Below are 26,234 nucleotides of genomic sequence, written 5' to 3' on the forward strand. Positions count from 1 at the left end.
GAGAGTGCATGAGTTTGCACAAGAACATAATAAGATTACTTCTTGAAATGCTTGGTGGGGATGGAGGTGTATAATTTAACCACACTGTGTCTATATGTACATCATTGTGCACAGAATTAAGGCTAGACTTTTTTTTTTTCCAAACCAACTGTTTCTGGGACAAAAAGGATAAATAGAGGGCAACTTAGATGATTTAAGGGAAATTGCAAAGACCCGATTTCATTAATGACAAAATAAAAGTAAAAGGGAAATGCATACCTAACAACCTTTGAGATTTATTTGCAGATTATAGAGTTCAGGGGTTTCAATAGCTGTGGTTAGAATGTTGTTCTGCAAGGAAAGTTGACGGCTTGAATACCTCACGGCCAATACCTTTAACCAATCTTTTAACCAAATTCTCTCCAAGTTCTCATCCAATGAAAATATCTTGTAATATACCACCCATCATCTGACCCCCCACCAGCCCGGAACTACAGAGCAGATGAACCAATAAAAGCCTTTCATTTGTGCGTGGAGTGCTTTTATGTGTGTGAGAGCTATGCATGTATAAGGAAAGATAAGAAGTTTAGCTGAATTAGCAGGACTGTATTCTGCACCTTCAGCTGAGCACAGCAAAGTCAGCCTAAATCTCTGTTTAACACACCTGTCCCACTCCATCACTTAATGCCCTGTCTTTATTCTCCACTGGCTGGCGAGGGTCAGGTGACTCCATGGGCACCCGAAATCCTACTAAGAAGTAAAGAAGCTGGCATTTGCAGGTAGGTGAGTAGCAGTCAATGTCCTCGTAGCCCAACTGAGGCCAGTGAAGCCCTCAGATGTGCAAGCAAGTGACTGTAAAAGGACTCTTCCAAGCTTCATTTTTTTTTTTTTTTTTTTTTTAAACCAGGCCTTTCAGCTGCAGGCTTAACAGTTTAAGATTTTAGTTTTTTGGGGGAAATAAACCATATTTTGCCAGGATGGGAGCTGGGGCTAGCAGCGAGGAGAAGCATTCCAGAGAGCTGGAGAAAAAGCTTAAAGAAGATGCTGATGCAGATGCCAGGACTGTCAAGCTGTTGCTGCTTGGTAAATAATGCCTTTTATTGATACAGGGTCTGTTTATACATTTAAGGGTTTCCATCTCCTCTATCTTCTGAAGGACTATTTTTTTTTTATGGGCTAAAGCAACATTTGATGCCCGTCTCATTCTCCAGTGCTTTAGAAACAGGACTAGTCTCTTAGCTTTTATTGATGCTCTATTTTCATCTGAAGAGCTATGACACTCAATGACTAATTCTGCTTTGATATTTTTGTAAGAGTTTGCGATGGGGTGATTGGTCAGTACGTTATCCCTTCCTCCAGATCCAAATGCAGCAGCAACATCAACTTTTCCAGGAGCATCTACACATAAACCTCATCTTAATTATTATTATTCTTTTACCCCAAAGCGTTTAACCCTACCCTTAAATTTACCAGATTGTAAAACAGCTATTCATTGCCCTAGTGATAGGATTAAAAAATTATTTGCTACAGAAAAGATGCTATTGGAAATGTGGATGTTTTTGAAGCATTTAGTACCGGACAAAATGACAATCTGCAAGTATGGTGCCCTATCTCAGTACCATACTGAGCTCTGCATGCTGCCCCATATACATTGAAGGTTCTGTACTAGGAGAGTTACGCCAATTCAAATAAACAACAGTATAGTTTATAAGAGGAATGCTAAGACAGGTTGAGATTTTGTTTATTTAGGTCAGTTTGCTTATTTTGTATCAAGCCTGAGCCTGAATGAATGTTTTAGCACTTAATTGATTTAATCTTCAGTAGGAGATTAGACTGAAATATTACTTACTACAACATAACTATAGAATGTTTTTAGCCTGTTTATTACTAGAGCATTTATCCTGCTAGTACCCTCATGCTAGCTAGTTTTATGCAGTGTGACTGGTTTGCAAGGCAGTTTTTTTTTTTCTTTACCATGTATGTTTCTGCTAAGCAATGTAGCTAATATAAATACAAGTTACTTTCTCCCTTTCAACCTTCACATAGTTAACAACTCTGCACAAATTGTTTATAAATGAGGCTGCAGCTTGCTTGGTATCTGTAAAACACTTACCTTATCCAGAACTTCTAAACACTATATTTTTAAATCTAAATAAGATACATATTGCTTTAACTGAAGCCATTATGGTTTTTCTACTGCTGACTGTAGAAGACTGGGATTTAGATGGGGCGATTGGATCAGGGGGAGTTTTAAAAGGATTTAGAGCTAGTCCAAGGCAAAGCAAACAGGGCTTATAAGAGACACATTAACAGAATACAGACAGGGTGGATAATGGCATTGTGTCAGTAAAAACAGAGAACTTCAGAACAAGGCTCAAAGCTTTCTTAATACCGGAAAGCTGTCTTTTTTTTTTTTTTAAGAGTTATAACTGAAAGGATTATACTGAAAGTAACCAACACAGACGTATATATATATATATATTATATATATATATATATATCCTATAGATATATTAGATATATATATATATATATTTGCATACTGTATGCAAGAACATACAATACAATATGAATCCACAGCTTACTGTAAGAGAAAGTTTACAATGGAAACATTTGAAAATTTACATCTATAACCCAACCCCCCCCCCCCCCCAAAAATAAGATGTTGAACATTAATTTTATTTGTGTCGCCATTTTAAAATACCCCCCCTCTCTAAGGGAATACAAAAGAAGCTTCCACATTTTTTAAAGCTAAAGATGAGTTAGCAAGATGCGTGGCTATTGAAGTTTTATAGGCATATAAACTATGAAACGTCACACAAGATTAAAATAATAAACTGAAACAATGATATGGTTTCCATATATTTAAGCACTCTAACTGGTACATTCAATTAGATTTTACTGTACTTTGCACACAGTGACACTGTGGTGAAATGCTATTATTGGCACCACATGCTCAGAATTAGATACTGTGCAGCCACAACAGCCGACATTTTCACTGCACAGATTATCTCCATATGTACACTTTAACCATCAAATACAGTAGTTTAAAACAGCGATATACTTCCGCAAGTCAATGCAGTGAAAGAAAATGAACAAGATACTACAATTTTTGGCCTTGTCCTTAAGAAAAATATTCATATAATCAAACATTATCTATTAAAACCACACACCTGGGGGATGGTGTACTGGCAATACAACCAAATGTGGACACAATTCTTTGAGAGGCATTTTTCTGAGTTCAATATTTTCATGAAGAAGTTCAAAAGGTTTATATGATGTAAGTGGTGTGGCAGGCAGGTTACAATTAAAGTATTAATTTTGTGTGAGAGAAAAACGAAAAAAGAGCCCAGATTTGATGGCTCTACAGAGACTTAGCATTTTGATTCATTCCTCCATTAATCACTTACAGGTTTTTAGAAGCACTTAGTAAATAATTATAGTAAGAGTAAATCAATGGCTTCACGAGACACATTATGCTTCTCCTATTATCACCTGCAATAGCGCTTTGGTTGCCATGGTTACCTCACTGGGGTACCCAATCCCACTTGTCATTGCATCTCCACTGTTCTGATTTTAATGTCTCGGAGCCAGTGAGAAACCAACCCATTGTACCTGAAACAAGTCCAGGAATGAGCTGATATAACCAGTTGGGTGTGGCTGTCAGTTTTGACAGCATTCTAACAAATACCTTACAAACATGCTGAGCAGCAAAAAACATATTTGAACATCCCAAAGAAAATGGGAATAGTATTAAAATGTTTTACTCTATACCCACAGATTGATGTGAGTATTTTACACAATGTGGTAATATACTGAGCCTATGTTTAATACAGTCATTCCTGTTTGACTATTAAAAATATACAGTATATTGCCTTTTTGACTGATGACATGTATAGTTTTAAAAACCAGTTCTGTCTGCAATACTATACTATGTATTTCAACAATACTACCCTGGGCTTCTCCCCAAGGTAAAATCAAAACAATCCCTATCCAGATAACAGGACTTGTGTAATAGCTGCTACAAAACAAAATTATCAGGTAGTCAGTTGGTGTAATAAATACAACTTTCAGGAGTCAAACCCTGACTTAGACAACTGAATGGCTGCCATTATCCACTAGGAACTGGACGTGGAAATTATTATATGCACAGTTATTTTAATGGCACTATTTATATCCCCAGTAATTCCCAAGATAAAAGTGTACAATTACAATTACAATATAATAGTAAGGGGCATTAGCTTTTACTACAACCTAAACCAAACAGCCAAACCAATTAGTTATGTGTTGTTGTAGCTAATACTCACTTAATTAGGTAGGTAAACAGCTTAGTGCTTAACAGAATTGCTTATGGCTTCGAAGGCTGTAGATTCAATCCTGTTTGTGATTGATTAATAATATTTATTTTGTTATTTATTTTCTAAAGTCATGGCCCTTAAAACTGGGGGCCCTCCATGATCCAAATCTGGGTCTCTTAGTTTGAGTATGTGAGAGAAACCGGACCCCTTGGTGGCACATCAGGAATACAAATATATGAAAGTTATTACAATGGCACAATGAGGTATGACACATTCATGAAACAGAATAGTTAAAAAATGACTGACTAGGTGAAAAGCCAACACTAATTTAGTGACTCGCAGTATCCACTGCAGATTAATACTGTGTGAGCAACAAATATGATGAAGAGATCACAATGATGTTATCTGATCCAAGTCCTAATTTAAATGGATTAGGACATTGATAGTCAGTTAGCCTTGGGCTTTCCAGAGTCTCTGTACTTTTGCCATACTTGATTCATTGATGTTTTCATTTCTTTTGATCACAAACATATCAAAATGCAACAATAAGAAAATGTAAATGAAAAAGAAACCCTCAAAATACCTGCATCGTAGAGGATGTCCAGAAAGTCATGTGACCCCCATGTGTTTTTCTACAGTGCACTGATAAACAAACAACTGAAAAGTGTGGAAAAAGGATGACAATTGTATTTCGTACAAATATTTAACTATTTAGACAATGAGTGCCATCATTTTCATGCCAGATAATAATGTTCGGTGCGCCATCTTCCAGAACATGGAGTGACGAGCTGAAATGCATCTGTGGCAGCTTATTCCAGCCTGCAAATAAAAATAAAAATCAACTGTGGTGAATAAATCTTGGGGGTAATGGACTTTTTGGACACATGACTTTACAGTGCTGTTGGCAGACACACGGTATGTGCTTCAACAGAGTTGGAGTCTGGACACCAGTAAAAATAAGAAAAATAAAACACTTCAATTGTCTGAAACAGAAAAAAGAAAACAAATTACCTTTGACCTTTTAATGTAAACACTAAACTAATGGTATTTTAATGTACATGCATGGCTTTCATACTGTCTAAGAACAGTTGGTGATATTGAAGGATAAGAAAATGTTACTTATATTAAACTGAACTGTAAGTCTTACATTCCAATTAGTCAACCTGAAGTGTCTAATAGCCGCAGATGTTAGTGACAGCTTCAACATTCTATTTTCAGTCACCTTCATCGGCTTTAATAACCTATATTTCAGGTTAGTACGGATTCCCCAACAACTGGAACCTCTGAAAAAAAGCTAAAATGTACAACAGTAGACCATAGTAGAAGCATATCACAGTGTAGGAAAGCATGACAGCACATATTTAAGGATGGTAGAACCATAAATGCTTCGGGGAAACTATTGTGAAGTATGCAACCGGCCAAATGACTTTTTTTGTATTATTGTGTTGTGGCTTTAATAGAACATAGTTGTGTTTCTTACGGAGAAGGACAGATCAGCAGTTAGACCCTGTAATGTCTAAAGGCCTAAATATGAGTGTTGTTCATGTGTGCGTGTTGATGCGCAGAGACCTAAATATCAAGTAGAGCAGATGGGGAATGCCATTGTTACAGAGGGTGCCATTGAGGCTGGGATGAGGATCACAGAACCCATTGTGCCGGTCTGGTTTGTCCCACGACTGAAATTCTGCTCCCAGTTTATCTGATATTCTTTTGGAGACAACTGGAAACAGAGTGGGTGTTTTCTTTTTCATTGCAATCAACAAAATATTCAAGTAAAAGAAAAGGCAATGATTTTCATTGAGATATGCAGACAGATGTGGGAATGTCTCCTTGTGGCCACCCTCCACTCTATAATTGTCAGAGTTTGGATGTTGTAAGTTCAACAAATCACCCCTATCAAAATGTGCATGCGTCAGCCACTACTTGCAGCAGAAGGAGGTTATAAAAAATTATTGGGGAAGCAACACATATGTATATATATTTAAGTAAACATTTTATGGTTAAAATAACATTTAATACAACCTTCCCACAAGTGACATTTCTCTTATCTTTATCTGATGAAAAGTCTGCTAATTAGAAAGAAAAGGAGACCAAAACCTGCTTCACAAATAAGAGATGGGTGCTCCCCACAATAAAGGGATCCTGCACAAAGGACTTTGTGAGAAATTTGCAGGGTCAGGGAATGTGCCATGTTGTAATGTGCCGCACTGGATTCAAACAAAATCAGCCCATTGTTCAAGTCCCGACAGAGATGGACTGTGAGAAGAAAGTCATTAGGGATTGGCTCAGCATCACTCATGCCAAGCTGCCTTATCTTGTTTCAGTAATCTAGTGATATAATGTGGTTGTGAAAAAAATTATGATCTTGCAGTTCAATTATGATCGGCCTTCCAAATAAAAGTAGGATGTGTTCTGCAATGAATAAAAGTATTTATTTGTAATTGAATATATTTGTGTATAATACTATGTCATAAAGACACACTCACTTAAAATACACACACACACATTATATGTATCTTGTATATTCATTTTACTGTATACACATTTCTCATGCAAGAGATAATCTACTACCTCCTTCTACCCAGGTTAATATAAAGACATACTCACCATTACGCTGTCCCTTTTAAATCAATCCTTTTCAGTCTGTAGGACTATCTCTAGTAGGAGATTATCTTCCAAGACAAGTTAAAGATAGATGGCTTGTCTTCCACTTTAGGCTTCTTCTATCTGGATTGGTCTGCATATACAAAATAAACAAACAAACCAAAAAGCAAGAAAAAAACTGCGAGGCAATTCAATGAAAAGACATTGTAAAGGATAAAAACACACTGTAGTCCTGCAAAATGCCAAGATGAAACAAACGAATTTGCAGCCCCATCTTATGGTAGGTTAATGTATTACCAGTATTGCAGCATACAGCACCAGTTTAACATGTCTTCAGAGGGAACAGAAGTATCACCACCACCCCTCATACTTTCTCATTGCTTCTCCTCTGCAGGTGCTGGTGAATCTGGGAAAAGCACCATTGTCAAGCAGATGAAGTGAGTGGATTTTTTTTTTTTTTTTTTTTTTGCAACTGTATGAAATGCATAAAACAGACACAAACGAACTTCAGCTGCACATTTGTAATGTAAATACCTGCAAATCCATATGGTAAACTTACAAATTCACTAATACTTTACAACATGAAGCTGTTCATGTGCGGAACTTATCTACAGTACACTGACCATATGACTCCAGTTTTTTTTTTTTTTTTTTTTTTTTTTTAAACACCACAATGCCTCGACTGCCAGCCTGTGCAATGAACTTCAAGTTCTGTTCTGCCCTTGCATCGAATAACAATTCAGGGTACATTCGTTAGGCAGCACTGTCACACGCACCCACCTCCAACCTACACTACATAGTGCTTAGGTCACTGCAACAATACAAGCAAACAGCCATGGAAATCGATCAGGATCCTCATTTTATATGGAACATATGGCACAGTTCACCTACAGTAATGCAGAAACCACAACATAATTAACAGCAATCAACCTACATATTACTTTTTTCTTCATTAGTACAATTGTATTCAATCTATTCTCAAATGATCATGCTAACTCCTCCTTGTTCCCTGACAGAATTATACATCAAGATGGTTATTCAAAGGAAGAATGCTTGGAGTTTATCGTCATTATCTACAGCAACACCTTGCAGTCTATGATGGCTATTGTGAAAGCCATGACTACCTTCAGCATTGGGTATGGAGACCCTGCCAGGCAGGTATGAGGCTCACACAAGCGGGAGAGTGTTTAAGAGCATTCCTTCCACCCAAAAAACGATCCTACACAACATGTAGTCCAGCCTAGGACAAATCAGTCAAGGTTATGAAGAGGCGTTTAGCTGCGATGCACTGCTGAGCCTGCACTTAGAATACACCTATCTGTTTTGGTCCGGGCATTAAAAAGACGACATGGAAGCTTGGGAGAGATCCAACAAAGAACAACTATACCAATTTCAGGGATAGAAGCTAGGAGTTTTGAAGATAGTTTAAGGAATCTTTTTAGTCTGGAACAAAGAAGGGTTTAGCGAGACATGATCAAAGTGTTTAAGTTAGGACACTCTTTGAAGGGCAGCACACAGTTTAGTGTAAAACTACCTTTATATGAAAACAAAATGAATATATTTGCAGGGCAGAATTCACTTCAGCACAATTCATTTTCTTTGAATGCAGTTTAATCCAGTGCATTTCCATGTTTTCATGGTGTCTGCCTGTGTCTCTGCAGGACGATGCTCGTAAGCTGCTGCACTTGGCAGATACCATCGATGAAGGAACCATGCCTAAGGAGATGTCTGACATAATCTCCCGCCTATGGAAGGACTCGGGCATCCAGGCCTGTTTCGAGAGAGCTTCCGAATACCAGCTCAATGACTCTGCTGGATAGTATGTACCCCCTACCCGCCAAAACAAAACTGTATTTCAAAAACTAAATAATGACCACTATGAATAGCATAAACATACTGTAAATAAGGATTAATTTGCTTATTTAAAAAAAAAGTGTAACTTACGTTAACGAGTAGAAATGAAATCCAAATTTATAACTTAACCTCGTCTGCAAAGACAAAGTGTGAATACATTACAGATAAAAGTACCATAAACATACATACCATCCCAAATAGTTAGAAGCAGGGGTTGGACAAAACAATATATATTTGGTTAGATCTGCCTACATGAACTTTCCCTCAACACATATTTGTTCTCCCTCTTTCTCTTCGAGTTACCTGAATGAGCTGGACAGGCTGATCGCCCCTGGCTACCTCCCCACTGAGCAGGACGTCCTGAGATCAAGAGTAAAGACCACTGGTATCATCGAGACCCAGTTCGGCCTAAAAGACCTAAACTTCAGGTTAGCCTGGAATCCTATTCCTATAAAAAGACACATACAAAATACAACCACAATAGAACTGCAGCAATCCAAAGTCTTTGGACAGTTCTAATCAATAACACAAGTTTCAGTTTTTTAACACACACCAGTGGTTTTGCGTCTTCAATATGCCCCTATCCTGCAGGATGTTCGATGTGGGTGGTCAGCGTTCCGAAAGAAAGAAGTGGATCCATTGCTTTGAGGGGGTCACCTGTATCATTTTCATTGCTGCCCTCAGTGCTTATGACATGGTGCTGGTGGAGGATGATGAAGTGGTGAGGTTGAGGAGAATTCAGTAGAGGCAGTCCGCAGTCATAATGATTGTTGTCCTTGACTTAATGAACTTTAGTCAACATCCATTAAGTTACATGATCCGGTCTTGTGTGTTGTTCTGAAGAAAAATATTAATTTACAACAACATGCCTCATAGGTTAACGCCACTAATACTGTAAAATGCCCCCTTCTTCCCCACTAGAACCGTATGCATGAGAGTCTTCACCTGTTCAACAGTATTTGCAACCATCGCTACTTTGCTACCACCTCCATCGTGCTTTTCCTCAACAAGAAAGATGTCTTCACAGAGAAGATCAAGAAGGCTCACCTTAGCATGTGCTTCCCTGATTATGATGGTTAGTAAATTAATCTTTAAAGAAACATCAAGTCACAGTTCACTTTCTGTAGAATAGAAATCTATTGATACAAGAATGAATTATGGAATTGGGAAGGTGTTGTTTAGTGGCAAGAGCAGAGAGACTGGAAGGCACTGCAGCCTGAAGCTTAGAGCCAAAGCATTAGGTGGCAGGGTGCCCTAGTGGTTAGGGTTGGGAGACTAGGTGGCAGTGGGGTATAGTGGTTAGAGAAGGATAGCTGAGAGACAGTATAGTTTAGTAATTAGAGTTGAAAGACATTGAGGCGGTATGGCCTTCAGGTTTGGGCAAAAGGTCTAGCCACCTTCTCTAAACTATGTGTCTTTGCTAGGCCCAAACACCTATGAAGATGCTGGTAATTATATCAAGTTGCAGTTCTTGGAGCTTAACCTGCGGCGAGACGTCAAAGAAATCTATTCCCACATGACCTGCGCCACAGACACGGAGAACGTCAAGTTTGTGTTTGACGCCGTCACCGACATTATCATCAAAGAAAATCTGAAAGACTGTGGTCTATTCTAAAGCTCTGAGCCAGCCAAGAACCACAACTTGAACGGTAAAAATGCTACTGCAACTTACTCTGCTTTAATAATAAAGAAAACCCATTGCTATTAATTCCAAAGCTGTTACTGTAATATTCAGAATAGTTTATTTTTAACATACAAATACATCTATATTTATGAGTTTGTTATAACATTACAGGTATGTTATAACATTAAGGGCATAAAACAAAACATTTATACCTCCTGGTAATTTTGACTCTTATTCAAACATTGTCGATGCCAAATGTTCCAGGAACATTGATACTTTCAGAAGCATCTACAATATTCTGTACATAAACCTTAATTATATTGTTTTGTTCTGTATAACAATTCCTATTCAAAGCACGGATGTTCCAGGAGGATTTATTACCAAATGCGTCAGCAAACAGCCTTTAATTCCGATACTTTTTACTTCTAGTCCACCCATTGCTAATTAATATTTTAATTTCTATGTTCACAGGTATGCAATGCCTCTTCCCCATCCGCTGCATGAAATAAGTTCCAAGCAGCCTCAGGTTTTAAGAGAACCCAAAGCAGAAGGACCTACAGCTATAATGATGAATCCCGATTGGATACACAGGCACCTGGCTGAAAATGAAAATATATTTTAGTTTGGAATTCTGGAAAAGATACATTTCTCATTAGTCTGACTAATGAATTTACACTGCAGAGAAATCTCCACATAGGTAAAACTGTAATTTATTTAAATTTTTTTGAAGGAATGGTTTAAACTGAGCATTCAATAAGTTTAACACTGCAGCAGACTGTGCTACATTTAAACGTATATGGGTGTTAAATTTAGTTTAAATGTGAAACTGGTAGCCATTTCCTTTAAAACTGTTCAGTTCTACCTGTGTTAGAACTTGTTTTAAACTAGATACGATATAACAAAATATAAAATGTGTACAAATGATACTGCATGATATTATGGAGCAAATGTAGTTTTGAAAATACACATTGGAGCTGTAGTAGAGGTAAATGAATACAATGTATATACTGTGCAGTTAAACTGGCTGAAAACCAGTTAAACGCATATAAGTTATATACTGTATTTAAGGTGGGTTACAGCTTTACCAGTCAAAACTCATTCCACAGTTATGATGACAGTTTTAAATAGTGTGGAACTACGTATATTGAAATGACGTCAATCTATTCTTTAAAACCAAATAAAAACTCCCTATTTGATCCATGTCTTTTGTTTGACAGATTAAGACAAAATATATTTTATTTAAGACATGCTTCTTTATTATTACTGTTTGGTCCTGTTCACGTTCAGCTATTACTGCCACATAGGCTTTATTTCGTAAATCTGATATGATGGTAACCTGTACTTGGCACCAAACAGAAATCTGAATAAGAAAAAAAAAAATCAAATAAAACCTGTTTTGATAACAGAACTCTACCCTCCCATTATCTCAGACTTACCTTGTTATTATTCCTCAACCACTTTGGCACTTTAGAAGATAGCCTGTCTTATTAGAAATGCTCATTGTAACCAATAAAAAGACTTTTGCTAAAATAAACACTGCTTACATTTTTTTTTTTCTCTCAAATGAATTGGTAATTAAAAGAAAATACTTGCTCAAATGTGAGAGGTTTGTGCGTTTACAAAATATGGAACAAAACACAACTATATTTCTTCATATATGCTTTTACAGATGTATTTGATGTCAAACATATTTGATACTTCTAACATTTGCATTAGTCATTGTGCAGTTTTAGATGCCATGCAGCTATATGTAGGGACACACAGTACAGTATTTATATAAAGTAAAAGCAGCATCATAATGACCCGTGTTGAAAAAATGTATATAATATCACTGTATTTTCTACACTCATTTCACGTCTATTGTATATGGTGCTGCACAGAAAATACGTACAGTACAATGCATATTTGCTGATTGTGTAATAGAAGGGAAGACGGCACATGAACCCAGATAATACCAGGGGTCACTGTAGAGATTTGTGACCAGAAGGGGACAAAATATAAGCAAGCGTATGGTCTAAATGCTCGCTCAGGTTCACTGACCCTGCACACCATTTCATCCAGTTTGAGTCACAGAAGTAAAATTCCAGTGCCACTCCCTTCAATATTTGCTACAACATTGAATTACTTATTTTCAGTCATTTGAAAGGGGAAACAAGTAATGCAATGCAACTGCCAATAAATAGTGCATCTTTAAATACTGTATGTTATTTGTAGAGCGAACACTAATTGCGCAAGACTTCTCATGATCAGGGGCTTGGTTCTTGTTCACAGGAGCCGTTCTACATTTTGACGATCGCACTCACATTCAGTTGGACAAGCCCATGTTACGTGTAGGAGAGCAAGTTGATATCATAGCAGCCATCCACCTCAAAGAAAAGAAAAAAAGACTTAAAGTCAGAAACAGGGTTTCCACTTTAACAATAAAATGTCAGAATACATACTTTACAAGCATGTCTCACAGAATTTTCTTAGGACAGCTTCCCCTGATATTTTTCTTTTCTCAAAAATATTCTTGCACTGGTTGTTGCTTTCTTATTTCTGTTTCTACATGTGCAGAGTGTACTATACTCTCCTACTGCTGTAGGAGACTTCGTAATTTTGTACACAATGGTACACAATAAAACAGATTGACATACATTGGTGGCTATGGCTTCCACAAAGTAGTAAGGATTCTACTTTAAAGAGTAAATAACTTAAAAATGACATTCTTATTTGCTTTTAGTGTTCTTCAATGTCATAATGTTTGCAATCATTCCAAGTGCTTGCCAGAGACAAATTTGTCAGTAAGTGCCAGCACCATTTAGTGCCACAGCTATATTGATGGGCTGTACAACTAGATGGCACTGGCTCGAGGAGCAGCTCCTGAACTCAGGTGAAAGCACATTTTAACTCTTATCCAAAAATTCAAAAATAAATTAAAAAGCACATTTCAGTTTTTGAAATATGAACTATTCAGAATTATTTCAAATATCATAAAAAAAGGTACTGTAAGGGGACAATGGAATACAAATTATAATTGTGTATATATATATATATATATATATATATATATATATATATATATATATATATATATATATATATATATATATATATATATATATATATATATATATATATATATATATATATATATATATATATATATATATATATATATATATATATATATATATTTAGCTCAAAGAGCCAGCTGCCCAATGTTTCGATATGTTGTACATATCTTTCTCAAGGGAGCCTGTGTTTGAATCAAAACATTGGAGGTATTTATAGGTGTTTGAAGGCATGACAACTACTTGTTATTGTTTATATTCAAATCCATGATTTATTCGTACATGATGTAATGGTGTTCTATATGTGACATCACTTTTACTTATATCTTTAAATCTATATTAATTCTAATTAACATTTTATATAAACTTATATTTATATTATCATCATGCAATATACACACACACACACACACACACACACACACACACACACACTGTATATATATAATATATATATATATATATAAAAACGGGGTGGCCATTAGCCTGACACTCACATCAAATCGGCCAACGCGTGCGCTTGTCTGATTGGTCTGCATCACTTCTGTTAAGGCCCACATCTGCTGGATGCTGGATGAAACTTTCTCTGGGTCAGGAAGTCCCTAAAACCACAGCATGCAAATAAGATAAAACAACATGCTTAATTCCTCTGAATTATCAGAACTATAGAATATATAGGCTCCTTTTGGCAAACACATCATTAAATCAAGTTGGACTTCTTAATCAAAATACACATTCTCCCTCCATTAAAGAACTAGGTCTACTACTTAAAGGGAACCGGAGTGCATATATACTACTCAATGTTGTTACTGACTGCCCTTATCTCCTGATTTGATATACCTACAGTATATGACTATATTGCATTTAATTTAACAACGTGTTGATAGCAGTCCACAAAAATGAGGTCAAATATGTACATAGGTATTGTGATACATTTGCAAACAGCAGAGGGCATTTCAACATCATGTTTTCTTTATATCAATTTGCAAGCTACTCCAATACATACACAGCAAGATGTTGTAAGAACTGTAAATACAAATCGAAGAGTTGAGGGATGGCAGAGGGTTGGAGGGGGTCAGGTTTATTGTTACACTCTGGTGTACCAGCTGAACTTCCTTTAAAACTTTTAACTTTAACAGTCAGCAGGATGGGATGACTGAAAGACTAAATGAAATACGTGATATTTTATACCGACCAAGTTGCTTTTTTACAGATAAGGTCAAACTTGAAGCTAATGAAGAAAAAATCTTGGAATAAATGTAAGCCAAATGCGATGTAAAAGTAATGGTGTTTAAATAGATTTAACTGACACAGAAGCCGAGTAGATGGGAGGAAATTGCTTTTTCCAAATTAACATTGCCTGAAAGAGGCTGTACTGGAGTGAAAGTGATCAACTCGAGTCTTCTTTTCAGAGCAAGTGCATAACTTCATAAAAGTTACATTGAGAGGGAACAAAAACTAATTTGACCACATCTGCTTTGATGTTGGATTGCACTCATAATTTTACCTTGTACAGCATCACAATCCATGCAACATGTTATAATTATAAATGACAAACAGAATTACAAAAATTTGGGGAAAAGACATAAACTGCAGACCGGCTCTGGTGGTGGGTTTAATTATATATAGTTTCAAGAATGTCCAGTAAGTAGAATCCTATAATTGCTATTAAAGTTTTAGAAAATTCTCATGAACGAGCAAATGTATTTTTTGACAGTAATAATAATAATAATAAATAAACTGGCGAGCATTAAATATGGAAGACACAGCCACACTATACAAAAGTATTACATTTCAAGTGCTTGACTACACACCTTTTTTGGCACTTTGGTTTGAATCAATTTGTTTTTAGTACCCAAGAGCCAAGGCTGAACACAAAATCCCAATTTAAAGTTAATTATGACTTAATTAAGACTTTCACGTGGTGAACAGTCAGAGCAACACAGTACTCAGGTAATGGCCCAATTTAGCTCTGAGCTCCTCTAAATTTAGACTTTTCACCCCTACATTTAACCAATAAAAAGGTGCATATTATAGCAATAGTTCATAAAAGTATTGGCAATGTATGCAACTTTCCAGGGACAATATATGTATGAGCAAACATTTTCTAAAATTCTTCTTAAAGTAGTGTTAACCTATGTGGATCTTCAGTTTCTTTCCTCATTAACGAAAGCCTCACCCTTGTCTTAGTGTTCAAGATATTTTTTGTTAACCACTTAATAAAACAATTGCTTTTAACTGGGAATATGCACATTTTCAATTTCCACTCTATAGCTTAACACCTATAGCTTAACCAGTGACTAAGAGTTCAGTTACCTGTTTGGTCACAGATAACTCCTCTACTGAGAAGTGGAATCTGGTAAAAGTATACACTGCTTGGACGGATATCCACTCTAAACCTAACTGTACAGTTTAAACTACTGCTGCACAAATCAATTATTTGACTGTTCGAACCGAGCTCTCCGCAGAAATCACGTGCTGACAATCAGGTAAAGATTGTTGATGTTGAAAGGGCTAATTTACTATTCAAAATGAAACAAGTGAAGAAGCAGCTGCATGAATTTCTGATGATTGCTGCTTTTCTGAGCACAGAACAGCAATCCACACAAATCCATGCAGCTCTTTCTTCAGCTGTTTCAGTTGAAATGGTAAATTAGCCCAATCAACACCAATGACGTTCAGCTGTGGAGCGCCTGATCCAAATAATCGCTTTGTACAGCTCGAATTTAAACATTTCTATAAGTGTAAGAGTTTCAGTGCAACACCAGTATATAAACTGGTCACAAGGCACAATTTGCTCAGCACATGTTAAAATCTTAAATGCTTACAGCTTGTAGATTCATGGGCTGTTCCTCAGGTGTTAAGTTGGAAAACCAAGACGGAATATTCTTCTCTGAATTCTGAAGAAAAATACAATAAATCAAATACATTTGCCGACTTGGGGGGAAAGAAAACACTCAAAACTACAAAGTTGTGTGCTTCTTTTCCCAGCTTTCTGATTTCCTAAATATAAAAGTTCCTAAAACAATGTCACACACCTTTAGTTTTATAAGCCATGTTATCAGTAGTGCTCCTTTTCCTTTGGTTCCTCTCATATGAAGATTTTTTTTACAAGCCAACATTATAGAAAAAAAACATTGTTGCATTTCAAACTCAGCAACAGCACAGGTACTAAATTGTTCAAGTGCTGTATTACATGTGCACATCCTGAATTAACATAAAAAAACAAGTGAAGAACTAAAAAAAGACAGAAAACAGGGAGAAGTCATTCTTAATAAAGCTAAATAATACATTGATTTTAAAACCATTAGTTAGCACTGGTGTTGAATTGAATAGTGTATCAAAATTCCATTCTAATGATGTTACTGAATAACTTTAAAATCTAATGGTGACCAAATTTTACCACCATAATATGTTTTTTTTTGTTTTTTTTTTATGATAATTATGATGCATGTCAAAAGTAAAAGGCCAGAATACTTGAATTTTACACATCAGATGAGATCCCGTAGGCCTACAAGGGACTTTCATTTAAAAAAAAAAAAAAAAAAAAAAAAAAAAAACTTTAAAATAAACTAAAAAGAGGCAAGAAAAGGAATGGGGTCTTTTAATGAGAACATATCCAGTATTCCAAGTAAAGTCCAAATCCTTCTTTTATGTATTTTCTAATACAAGAGAAGCACAATGAGAGCATAGAGCGAGCCTGTGAGGCAATCATCTAACATATTAACAGTTAATTCCCAATGGAAATGTCTGTGGTACTTTAGTAACAAAAAGAAAAAAAAAAGAAATAGATTACATTCATGAACAGACATCAAAAGAATTTCATAGAATACATGAATTACGAGAATTAAGAATTGAGAATTAAGCTGCTGCCAAATACAGCTATACTACATGCTTGACAGTGTAAGCTTAACATATGACTTTCTTATAGATCCCCCCCCACCCCCGGTATCTTTCTGGCTTTAAACATAATTTGTGAAACTCAAACGCTTATCAGGACCAGTTACTTACGGCTCCTGTCTAACTATGATTAATAAAAGATAATAAAATAATGCATCCTTATGCAACACTGCTGTCAGCCATATTCATAAAGGTCACTGGATGTGCTGTAGTAGGCCTGTGTGGTTATGATACGCAACGGACCCGAACGATGGCACCAAGTCTTAATTTATATTACTCCTTCAAATCAAACCAACAATGTACAGCACAGAACAGTATGAACCCTGAGATTGATTTCAATCAATATTTGCATGGGGTTAACCAAATAGATACATTGTGTCAAACTAACATCTGGAATTCTTTATTCAAATTGTTTTATGTTGGGGGAGGAATGTCATAAGTTTTCTTCACAGAAGATTTTCAAATGGCATTACTATAGAAAGTTGGCAATATTATATGCACACGGTATAACTGAAGCAGTTTCCATTCATATATATTAATTAGACAGATGCTGTTTGTTTTACATCTGTGCTGTATGGCATTTATGCTGTATGGTGTTATGACAAAATCCAAGGAAGGCATTATATGTTTTACAGTCCTCTTGGAAGGCAGCCTACTGTTAGACACCCACTGTCTGCTAAACCCTTTATCTGGTCATTTACATGGCATTTTCAACATTAATGTGTACATACATGTTATACAGACTGCTGTTGTATTCTAGTCCACTAAAGTGAATGAATCACCATGAAAGACCAGGTTTCCTAAACTTAATTTACAGGGTTTGCTGAGCGGTCTACTTTTTTTCTCTTTTAATCTAGGATACACTTTCAAGTGTAGTTGATGACACTTCTTTCATACTATATGCATTTACCAACAGTACTGTATTTATTATTGTAAAATACAACATCCAGATTACCAACCTCAGTGCCACACTCTGTAATTTTAATGTCTTCCAGGAAGAAGTTTAGCCACACTGAAGAAGGCTGTCTCAGAATTAGACGGATTGAAGTCACGTTATCTGGCTCCATTAGCATCTAGTAGACAAAGCACAATACAGGACTGATATGCTACCTCATCGCACTAGAAGAGTGAAATACAAACAGAACACTGCCTATAGTTTCATGGGGAACACAAATTAAATGCACAGAAAGAAGCACAGCGATTTGACCTTGACCCTGTGAGTATGTCCTAAACCATGGCCCCAAAGTTACAAATGAATAAAACATATAGGCCCTATAGTTCTTTCACTCAGTATAATACAGTACTGTCAGTCCACTTTACAAGATTACCCTTAAAAAATATCCATATATAGCAAATGCATAATACAACCATGCATGCTTTTATGGTGTATATCAATTCATCACCTAGGTCAAAATGAAATCAAAAGAGACGAACACATGGTAGTCTTCAAACAAATCAGTGAGGCTGCCTCTGATTTTCAAAACAGTGAAGCTGCATAAAATACTTATCGTGCTTATTTTTAGTCCATGTTTTGTCTTCCCATCAGGGTTTTATTCCCTCAGGACTTGACATCATCAAAAGACAGGGGGTGGAAAAGTACAGATTTTTTTTTTTTTTTTACTTTATGGATGAGCTGGATCAGGCAGCTCCCTGCCACCTCATGGGCAGACGGAATGTTTGCCATCCTGCAGGTACAGGGCACACCTCTTACCACTAAAAAGATGTGCTAAACACAGGTTGAATGCTTCTACCTATGCAAACAAATGGGATTGTGTGTGTGTGTGTGTGTGTGTGTGTGAAATAAATGTAGCATCTTGAAAATACAGCATGGATTCATATTGCCAACTAAAGAAAATATGTTAAACTCTATTATCCAAATTAGAGATCGATGAAGGGGGTAATGGAGGTTAACACAACTAAACTGAATGCAGAAACAACAGAGTACATCATTCACAAAATGTTTGACAACGCTTTGTTTTTATGCCTTTGAGAAACGGGACATTTCAGAATGTTTTACAGATAGGAGGGTAGATTCAATAAAAGATGCAAATGTGGCATTTAGAACTGTTCAGAACTGTTGTGAACTCCTTCACAATGTTGCTTATTGAAAGCTCTGCTGTGTTTTGGACATACCTGCTGTCTGTAGATAGAGAAGTAGTCCTGCGAGCCTTCCTCGGTGTGCGGGCTGGGCATGAGGCAGCGATTACGCAGGCAGGTAACCCACTGAGCTGCACTTTCTGGAGACTCTGGGTCCACTTTCTGAAGCCGCACCATTACAAAGGCAGTATAATAATTCTTGAACGAGATCTCTTGCAACTAAGGAGAAAAAACATGTCTTTCTATGAACTCAAGTTTTATTAAAACACTTCTTAAAGCAAATTGAACAAGATCAAACCTGTGCAGCAAAACAGGTTTGCTACCTAATTTAGGGGGTCTTACAGTACATGTAAAAATGTAGTGTTTATAACAGGGGATTCAGTTAAATTTCCCTTGCTTTCATACATTACAGTATCTAAGCAACTGGATGAATTATCTGTCATTCTTTCAGTCTACAGTAATATTCACCTTGTATTCTTACCTTAAGGCCATTAAAAAGTGAGGATTCTACCATTAGTATGTTTTGATACACAATAACAAATGTTTTGCCCCAGGCCAATCGTTTGATTTTCTGGATAAAAGCATCTTTTTTCTTTAATTTCTTTATTTTTTTAAAACTTAAGTACAGAAGTCAGTAGACAAATCCTAGGAGAGGTATCAGCCTGTATCAAGACAAAACAATGGCATAGTCTTCACTTTCTAAAAGGACAAAATACGTATTTTAAATTACAAAGCAGTTCGTCGCAGATGGAATTTGCTGCCAACCAAGGTGTCCTATTTTTTAATCTTATAAATATGTTCAGTAAATCTTAAAATCGGTTGTCCTGCTCTGTTTGAACTGCAAGTCTCTGGCACAACAAATAAGGTTTCCCATATCAGACCACAGGTTCTATTTCATGGAATCCAGAAAGATAAGCACTACCTGATCTGTATACTGAAGGATAATCATTAACATCACTGGATGATGACAGTACTGATTTTGTTAGTGAAGTGCAGTCCAGCTGCGTAGCAGAGCACTTTCTAATTACACACTCAGATAACATAACGCCCCATTAATTATATCAGTAAGCCTGACTCACTTACGATCTTCAAAACTATATAGGTATTTGACCTGACATATTCACAAAAGATGTTGTACAAGTGAACTTTGATGTATTTTATGTTGATTGTCTATACTGTAGTTAGGCAGCCTTGGTCTCAAGATACTCCTCCATTGGTGAAATAACAGGATAGTTGATACCACTTACATTCACACTGTGTGGGAAGGTAACATCAATTACAAAAACACCTGGCCTTGCTGTATCTGTCTTTACATCCCCAATCTGCAGGGCCACTGGGGTCTTAACTGTGCAGGCTACGATGTTATCACACATACTTAAAGGAATCTAGGAAACAATCAGAGTAACATTTTTAAAAGAGGTTATCAATGCACCTGTCCAGCAGATACTTTGGTTCAGGAAAATGTACTGAATTTGATCGTCTTTTTATCCATGCATGGTGGAACCCCACTACTAACCCACTTAAAAGATTCATGAAACAACTTTTGATGTCCTCGAATTTAAAGAGAACATATCATTCTTTCTTTACTTCTGATGCTGTCCTTTTATGATTTTAAAACCTATAATCTTTATGTATACTGTGTCTTTTACTGTGTACAATATATCACATATTTGAGCATCAAAAGAAACTCATCATTTATAGTTGAATAAAATTCACTAGATGTGATTGAAAAAATGACAAACTGTTTTACATCAGGTGCGGTGACTTTTTATTGTGCTGATAAACAAGTGACATCACAAAGATGCTGCAAAATGATCTGTCGATCTTGGGCAGGTGTTGTGACTCTTGGTCTCCCAGTTTGTGGCCTGTCATTGACAGGGTGTGTCTGGTTATAACGTCTCACCAGGTTTGAAACTGCTGGCTGCTAGCACCCAAGACAGCAAGCCACAGTATGCTGCCCTAGTCCAGCCTCCAACATGCTGATTGCATGAAGGCGCTGCTTCCTTGACAGGCGTGGCATATTGTTTTTTTTTTTTTGTGATTTTCTTTCTATCTTTTATTCAAGCTTGCAATTCAAAAGCTGAAATCATTCCATATCCAGTACCCATGAATGATCAAGTGATTAAAAAGAAACCAAAAACGTTTTGTCAATGTCCACCATTTATATACCTTATTATCAAAAATAATAGTGACGAGTTTCTTTTGATGCTCGGTATGCATAAAAGGGAACTGTTGTGCAGCCTTATGACTTTACACACCCCTATTGGACAAAATCTCATCTGTTTTAATAGTGCAAATAGATACAGGTCTTAAGTCAACCTATAATTTAGGAACCTGGTTTACTGCCTGCAGTGCATTTAATCATTGAGTTACCAAAAAAGAGAAAACAAAAGAAATAAAACCGACTAACAACTGTGACAATTATAGTTTGTTAGGAATACATCATTATCACTGCCTTGTTAAACCCAATGCACATTTGGACAGAAAAATCTGCTATGCAGACCACTGCTTTCTATCTGTTACAACTGGGTATTAGAAATATATGTAAGAGGGAACATGGCATCAAAACACTTTGAGCAATGCTGATTGCTCACTGACTGGTCAGTGTGTAAAACAAAAATATGAATGCCAGTGTTAAATCCCGTAAATTGTTAGTGTGATTAATTAGAATCAACATATTTCAATAAGGATTAGAAGACGACAAAGAAACATTTGGATGGAATGTGACTAGTAAGTTGTAGCAAGATCAGATGCATGCACCTGCTCTGATACTCATCTTGCCTTTAAAACACACAGAAGACAGCGATCTGCATAGCTAGACCGTGTTTCCTTGCCATCTTCCCTCCTACAGAAATGTTTCTAATACCCATCTTCCCAGTAAAAACAGAATGTTTAGGTCGTGCGTACAGACATCTTTCTACTTTAAACGTGTTAAAACCAGTATTATGAATACTGGAAGCAGTGGTTTAAAGTGCATCTTTTCCATAAATAATAATATGCCCACACGGAGTATTTTAAAAACCATGTTCCACTTAAAAACAGATTATTAATAGAAACCGGGTTGTTCCGCTACTTTCTGGTGTACATAATTTTTTTTTTTTTTTTTTTTTTGCACTGCCATCTAGAGTTTGGAGGAGTCATTGCAGCCAATCTACCCAAAGGCCCTACGACCCTAAAATCTGTCACTAACTGCATGGAATTATTATTATTATTATTATTATTATTATTATTATTATTATTATTATACATGAAGCAAATACACTTTAATATCATTCCACTATGTAAAATATTAACCAGCTAATTTTCATTTATCAAAAAAGAAATAACCCCTGTGCATACAGTGCACATTTACAATTGTGAACATGCATTGTTACTTACATTCCGTATGACCTCGTTTTATAATGTATGTTTGCAGTGGAAATGATAAGGCTTTTTATTTTTGTGCAATGCACGCACTAAATCCACGATGAAAAATTACTCATACACAAAAACGTCTTTTTTTTTTTTTTTAAACTGAGAAAACAAACGCTGTTTGAATGAAAATCCTGCGAGAGCCTCCTCTTATATTCAGCTTCCTGTCTGCAACCATGGCGACCAGTGCATTTTTAAAGGCACAGGACACACATTTGAGACACCTGTCTGCAGTACGTTCTTTGTGCAAGCGTTGCATGTCTGCTTTTAAAGCATCCAACATTCAATTAATGCATGATCCAATCGACATTTAAGACGTCCTATTTAACAATGCACTACAGTATAATGTTGAATACACACTTGCTGTGCATAGGTTACAGAACTATCGTTAGGTCTGTAAACCTAAACTGCAGTTTAGCTGTCACATTGTAACACAGGGTATAATTTAAGACTCTGCAGGGGCATTTGCTTGTAAATTCATGCCCACAAGCCATTTCAATGTGTTGTAGGTCCCTCTTTCCTAGCAGTGACGTCAATAGCTATAAACAATTGAAAAGGTTGGCATTTGAAAGTAAATGTGTCTTCCACATGAAATCCCTAAAGAGTTGTGAGCCTTAATGTAAATAAGGGTTGACTAAAAAAAAAAAAAAAAAAAAAAAAACATACTGAACAACGCTATCAGTAATGTTGTCATGGCTACCAAAACATGGAGAGGAACCAGTTTGGACTTGTCTGAATTCTTAAGGGTTCTTTTTTTAAACACATCTAAACAGCTGCAGATTAAAATACTGCTGCCCATTAAGTGCATATATTAGCAAAGCCACAGCTGTGTCCAATATCGATCCTGGAGTTATCTATTAGACAATAGAAACACAATTGGACTCTAGTGGGTTGCTTATATGTGGCATTGAAGACTTTGGAATCCAAATCACAACACAATTGTTGTATTTGTGAAAAGTAGTTTAATAAACAGCTCTGGATTCTGGATGGGTTTTAATTGAAGTCCCTCATGTAAGTGATGTAACCAATTGCACATCAGGGTCCTAAAGAGAAGCCACTGGCTTAGTCTGGCTTAGTCTGTTTATATTTCCTAAGAGAGATGCTTCCACTATTATGTTGAATAACACATCCCTAGGAAGATATTAAATACAGAGGAATTGTGATGTTTATTTAATACTTTGAATGTAATTAGTTCTCGCCACAGGGAACATTTCAGCAGGGAAGTTTGTAGCAAAAATATAATACACTGGCAACTTGTGCTGTTCAAGTGGAGCAAATTATACATAATTAATACCCCACTGTTATTTGTCTTATTATCACTGACACATTGAGCCTATTTTTACTAATATATTTGTATTTAAAGAGCGAAGTTTTAATAAAGCTGTTTCAAGACAACTGAGAAGTGAAGCATATTATTCTCATACCTGTGAGTCTTTGTATTTGGAGTAGAAGTCTTCACAGGTCCAAATTAATCAACCCAACCTGACCACGAACCAACAATTATTTACCCAACCCGACCCAACCCAATGTAAAATTTTTGTTATTAGACCCGTATCCGACCCGGCCAGAAAAAAAAACAAAACAGTGGAACACTTTTCCTTTCCCCAGCTTAGTTTATGCACTGGCTAGATATAGTATTACAGTGTTGTTTTGTCAACCTGGAAATCTAAATGAACTAAGACATTCCATTCATCATGAACCTACACAGAGGATGTAAAATTAAATATATAATATGTTTGTGTAAAAGATACAAAGATACATAAGGTATCTAAAAATCTAATGAACTGAAGTACAATCTTGTAAATGCGTGATTTTATTACAAACTTAACACAAGAGCAAATGGAATTGAGATGTAAAATTTGTGTTTTGCAAAACTTATCCTTCTTTGTCCTCAATAACAACAAATGATTCCCACGCCACATACTTGCATTTTTCTGTGAGCTTTTGTTCATGGAATTCCTTTTTTCTTACATTTTTCTTTCACGTTCTTCATAAACAAATCCACTACTCTGACTTTTAAGAATGATCTAAAGAAAGCCCTTCGATGTGAGTCACGTGTCTGTTGCTGCGTTCTACAAGCCATGTGAGATGCTACTGGGGGAAGCCAATCCACACAACAGGAATTATAAACAATGATTTCTAGTACCAAAGCGAGCCTCTTTAATATTAATCAACACTGTGTGTATTAGTGAATAAACAAATTCGGTCTTGACCCGGCCCGACCGGACAGGAGTGTTGCGTTACAATTTTCCACCCTAAAACCCGTTCGGTACGAGTCGGGTCTTGGGTCCTCTGGTCCGGGTAGTCCCGTGAAGACCTTTAATTTGGAGACTGTATATTGAACTGAAGATGACTGCACAGGCCCATTATTACAAACACATATTGTTCGGGACATTTATTTTCAGTTAGTGATATACATCAACTCCATCTGCTGGACATTTAAAACATCTCACAAAAACCATGGTTAACTTATGGGAGGTATTTTACTACCCTTTAAAATGTTACCAAAAAACAACAATAAGTAAACCACATAAAAATACATATTATCCACACTACCTCAATGGGGTTCACATGTAAACTACATGCTGTTTTCTTATGTTTTAAATCCATGAATTAAAGAATGTTTTAACTTTGTAACATGTCTTCTAAAGGGTAAATCAAGGGAAATGCTTGCAAAGCTAAAATAAACCCTGTCAGTCATATCAAAAACAAACTCTTTCTGAAAGATCTGGAAGCTGTTAATTCTTGTCGTGTCATTGTGATTAATGGTCAAATGCCAAGCGCCTATAATCAAATTGAAGTCCGCTATGTTGACCAGAATTAGTATGATTAATTATATGTACACTTTGCATTAAAACAGAAAAGCGTGTCATAATTTGGTTTCCCAGAGTATGCTAAAGATTAATGATTTTCACCTTTTCTGTGTGTGTGTGTAACCCTGATTATACACTAGTGCATCTCATGCATACAAACAGGAACTGGTACTTCAAAGTCACAGGTGCTATACCACTAAACAAAACTTGGCAACTGTGATAAAGTCCATTCGCTCAGCCCCATCCCTAAATCCAATTAGTTTCACGAAAACACAATTTACAATGAAGATTACCCACACATCCCAAAATCAGACTAATATATTCATTAGGATACATCATGAGCATTCAGAGCAGAACAGCAGGTTTATGGCTATCCTCCTGAAACTACAGCAGAACACCACAAATGGCTATTTTTCAAACCACCTCAGTTAAGAAAATCAGCTTTTAGAAGCAGTGTGGCAGAGCAAAGCTCTGCCCTTTTTAAATTGGCAGGGATGGGGTTAATTTCCCCTACCTGCTTGGGTTTATTATGTTCAGGTGGCTGGGGTTGATTAGTTGATTAGGTTAATTAACGATCAATCAGCGCCCAGCCACCTGATAT

At 36.4% G+C, this 26,234-nt stretch overlaps 2 protein-coding genes across 3 annotated transcripts; one reads left to right on the forward strand and one right to left on the reverse strand.

Annotated features, from left to right (window-relative positions):
* The first annotated feature begins 888 nt into the window (after window positions 1-888).
* LOC121298486 (guanine nucleotide-binding protein G(t) subunit alpha) lies at window positions 889-10,918 on the forward strand. Its single transcript, XM_041225621.1, has 9 exons — window positions 889-1,062; window positions 7,276-7,318; window positions 7,898-8,039; window positions 8,543-8,700; window positions 9,035-9,163; window positions 9,327-9,456; window positions 9,657-9,810; window positions 10,160-10,384; window positions 10,831-10,918. Exons 1-8 carry the CDS (start codon window positions 957-959, stop codon window positions 10,348-10,350), a joined length of 1,053 nt encoding a protein of 350 aa, XP_041081555.1. The 5' UTR covers window positions 889-956; the 3' UTR covers window positions 10,351-10,384; window positions 10,831-10,918.
* On the reverse strand, window positions 10,534-22,975 carry nicn1 (nicolin 1). Of its 2 annotated transcripts, XM_041225620.1 has the most exons (8): window positions 22,788-22,975; window positions 20,657-20,794; window positions 19,446-19,628; window positions 18,272-18,385; window positions 16,241-16,312; window positions 13,910-14,014; window positions 12,663-12,725; window positions 10,534-10,958 (listed from the first exon to the last, which is right to left on the reverse strand). In XM_041225620.1, the coding sequence occupies exons 2-7, from the start codon at window positions 20,780-20,782 to the stop codon at window positions 12,684-12,686; spliced, it is 642 nt and encodes a 213-aa protein (XP_041081554.1). In that variant the 5' UTR covers window positions 20,783-20,794; window positions 22,788-22,975; the 3' UTR covers window positions 10,534-10,958; window positions 12,663-12,683. The 2 variants fall into 2 exon arrangements, with proteins under 2 accessions (XP_041081554.1, XP_041081553.1); XM_041225619.1 differs by lacking the exon at window positions 10,534-10,958 and having other exon boundaries at window positions 12,018-12,725.
* Between the last annotated feature and the right edge of the window lie 3,259 nt (window positions 22,976-26,234).

The sequence above is a fragment of the Polyodon spathula genome, chromosome 23 (genome assembly GCF_017654505.1).
Source record: "Polyodon spathula isolate WHYD16114869_AA chromosome 23, ASM1765450v1, whole genome shotgun sequence".
Classification (NCBI taxonomy): domain Eukaryota; kingdom Metazoa; phylum Chordata; class Actinopteri; order Acipenseriformes; family Polyodontidae; genus Polyodon; species Polyodon spathula.

Bases quoted from the DNA above. Each gene is read 5' to 3' on its own strand.
- LOC121298486 (XM_041225621.1), top strand. From the start codon at position 957: ATGGGAGCTGGGGCTAGCAGCGAGGAGAAGCATTCCAGAGAGCTGGAG. The intron at 9,164-9,326 runs GTTAGCCTGGAA...CCTATCCTGCAG, and splicing joins CTAAAAGACCTAAACTTCAG to GATGTTCGATGTGGGTGGTC. The intron at 9,811-10,159 runs GTTAGTAAATTA...TGTCTTTGCTAG, and splicing joins GTGCTTCCCTGATTATGATG to GCCCAAACACCTATGAAGAT.
- nicn1 (XM_041225620.1), bottom strand. From the start codon at position 20,782: ATGTGTGATAACATCGTAGCCTGCACAGTTAAGACCCCAGTGGCCCTG. The intron at 19,629-20,656 runs GTAAGTGGTATC...TTTTCTCCTTAG, and splicing joins CCTTCCCACACAGTGTGAAT to TTGCAAGAGATCTCGTTCAA. The intron at 18,386-19,445 runs GTATGTCCAAAA...TTTGTCTACTAG, and splicing joins TCTCTATCTACAGACAGCAG to ATGCTAATGGAGCCAGATAA.